Genomic DNA, 2,685 nt, shown 5'->3' on the forward strand with positions numbered 1-2,685 from the left:
TCTTGTGTGTATTATTGTATGTAATGTAGGCTAGAGACAGTCACTATGGTTCATCTTGACCCCTATGGTATGAACTCTATTGAAGCCACTTCAGAAACGTGTTTGTGTATGTGTGTGTATGTGTGTGTGTATGTGTGTGTGTGTGTGTATATGTATGCATGTGTGTGTGTGTATATGTATGTGTGTATGTGTGTGTGTGTGTGTGTGTGTGTGTGTGTGTGTGTGTGTGTGTGTGTGTGTGTGCAGGCTGCTGTTAAGACGTATGTACTGTGAGAGCGTGATGAATGACAGTTAAACAAACAGAAAAGCAACAGGTTTCCATGGCGTCAGTCCAGGGTTCAGGAGCTGGAACGCAACATTATACAAAGTAGGCTTGAGATTACAACCAATGAGCTAACAGCCAGGCCAGGGTCATGAAAGGACAGATGTAGGATGGTGAATAAGCTCTATTGCTGATTGGCTCTCAACACTCTGTGTTAACCCATGTGTTAACACATGTTAACACTTGAACTGCCATGAGGGGTCATTTGACCTCATTTGACCTGTGAGTAAAGAAAAATGTTCTATCTTTGCACTCGATCAAATTTCAGGACCCTCTTGTCATGACTTTTCCTAGATATGTGCGTTCTACCACCCAGTATCCTTACATTTTCAAAATCCCATCAGCATAAGCTAGTATAAAGCTATTTATAAAGCTATAAGCCGTTTTTCTGTGTAGGAAGCAGGCTAATTTACAAGACGCGCCAACTAGTGGTCGTTGTGTGTAAATAGCAGCTTGAGCATTGTAAACTTTTTTAGTAGGTAAAAAGGGCACGGCTGTTCTAGTGTTAAGCCGGACCGGCCCATAAGTCTGCTTTAATTAGATTACAAAATGTGATTACTGATGACTTCATCTCCTAGTCGTGTGTAGTGTGTTATTCTGAACTATGGCACGGCTGTTCTAGTGTTAATAATGCAACTGAGGGTCTTACAGGGTTAATAATGCCCGGGGTGGGTGGGTTTCTGAGTTGTAATACCACCTAGCGACAGGGGTAGCGACAGGGCAAACAACAGGGGCAACGTGTCTGTGGTGGAATGATCTCTCTCACGTAAGCCTTGTTTGATGCCAGTGTGACTAACAGTGTGTGTGTGTGTGCGTGTGCGTGCGCGTGTGTGTGTGTGTCAGTGTGTGTGTGTATGTGCGTGTGCGTGTGTGTGTGTGTCAGTGTGTGTGTGTGTGTGCGTGTGTGTGTGTGTGTGCATGCGTGTGGCAGGTCTCTCTGAGGAGCCGTTAATGTGCCTGAGTGTGTCGACACACCCGCCGTGCCAGGATGTGGCAACACTACCATAATGTCTTCAACGTGTCCGTGTTCGCCTTACTGCTCCCCAGACCAATGGGGACTGGCTTGTCAGCCAGACACACACACACACACACACACACACACACACATACATACATACATACACACACACACACACACACACACACACACACACACACACGAGGTGGCACATCACAGATCCGGATAAACAACTCAAACACACCACCAACGCAACACTGAGGCGGGGAATAAGTGTGTCTCTCACTCTCTCTGCCCTCTCTCCCTCCCTCCCTCCTTCTCTCTGTCTCTCTCTGCCCTCTCTCCCTCCCTCCCTCCATCACTCTGTCTCTCTCTCCCTCTCCTTCTCTCCGTCTCTCTCAGATCCCATGTTCGTTGGACGTGGGTGTGGGTTTGTTCTCTGCTGATACATGACTTAACTGTTATGACTGAAGTCTACGTATGTGCAGCAGTCACTACACTGAAGAGAGAGAGAGAGAGAGAGAGAGAGACAGAGAGAGAGAGAGAGAGACAGACAGAGAGACAGAGAGAGAGAGAGAGACAGAGAGACAGAGAGAGAGAGAGACAGAGAGAGAGAGAAAAAGAGAGAGAGAGAGAAAAGGAGAGAGAGAGAGAGACAGAGAGACAGAGAGAGAGAGAGAGAGAGACAGAGAGAGAGAGAAAAAGAGAGAGAGAGAGAAAAGGAGAGAGAGAGAAAGACAGAGAGACAGACAGAGAGACAGACAGAGAGAAAAAGAGAGAGAGAGAGAGAGAAAAAGAGAGAGAGAGAAAGAGAGAGAGAGAAAGAGAGAGAGGGACAGAGAGAAAAAGAGGGAGAAAAAGAGAGAAACAGAGAGAGAGACAGAGAGAGAGAGAGAGAAAAGAGAGAGAAAAAAAGAGAGAGAGAGAAAGAGAGAGAGAGAGAAAGAGAGAGAGAGAGAGAGAGAGAAAAAGAGAGAGAAAAAAAGAGAGAGAAAGAGAGAGAAAGAGAGAGAGAGAGAGAGAGAGATCTGATCTGGGCTGATCTGGTCTGGGCTAATCTGGTCTGATCCGCGCTGGGTTTGGCTTGTGATTGGCTGATCCGGTCGGTCCGTGCTGGGCTGCGGTTGGTTGGTTCAGGATACGTGCGTGCTGCTCAGAAGGCGTAGGGCCCGCAGATGATGGTGAGCCTCAGCAGCGAGGTGGAGCGGTAGTTCATGGAGGCGTGGTGGGTGACCATCTCCAGGTCCACCACGTGCTCCCGGGGGCCCTGCAGGGCCTTGGTCATCACCAGCATGGCGCTCACGTTACTGGACCGCTGGAGGACGAGACACAGACCACAGGACAGAAGAGAGAAGACCCAAACGAAAAAGTCTGATCAAGGTTTCTTTCCCCCTTCCCCAAGGGG

At 48.2% G+C, this 2,685-nt stretch overlaps 1 protein-coding gene across 1 annotated transcript in view; it reads right to left on the minus strand.

The window, feature by feature from the left end:
* Positions 1 to 2,433: 2,433 nt before the first annotated feature.
* LOC308173952 (EGF-containing fibulin-like extracellular matrix protein 1) overlaps positions 2,434 to 2,685 on the minus strand; it is a gene marked incomplete at both ends in the record, with an annotated part of 38,088 nt that continues 37,836 nt past the window's right edge. The window contains one exon of the mRNA XM_080549005.1: positions 2,434 to 2,595. Coding sequence (XP_080405131.1) covers positions 2,434 to 2,595 — 162 coding nt within the window. The remainder of the gene's footprint in view (positions 2,596 to 2,685) is intronic.

This window comes from Nansenia antarctica, assembly GCF_963989245.1.
Source record: "Nansenia antarctica genome assembly, chromosome: 19".
Taxonomy (NCBI): domain Eukaryota; kingdom Metazoa; phylum Chordata; class Actinopteri; order Argentiniformes; family Microstomatidae; genus Nansenia; species Nansenia antarctica.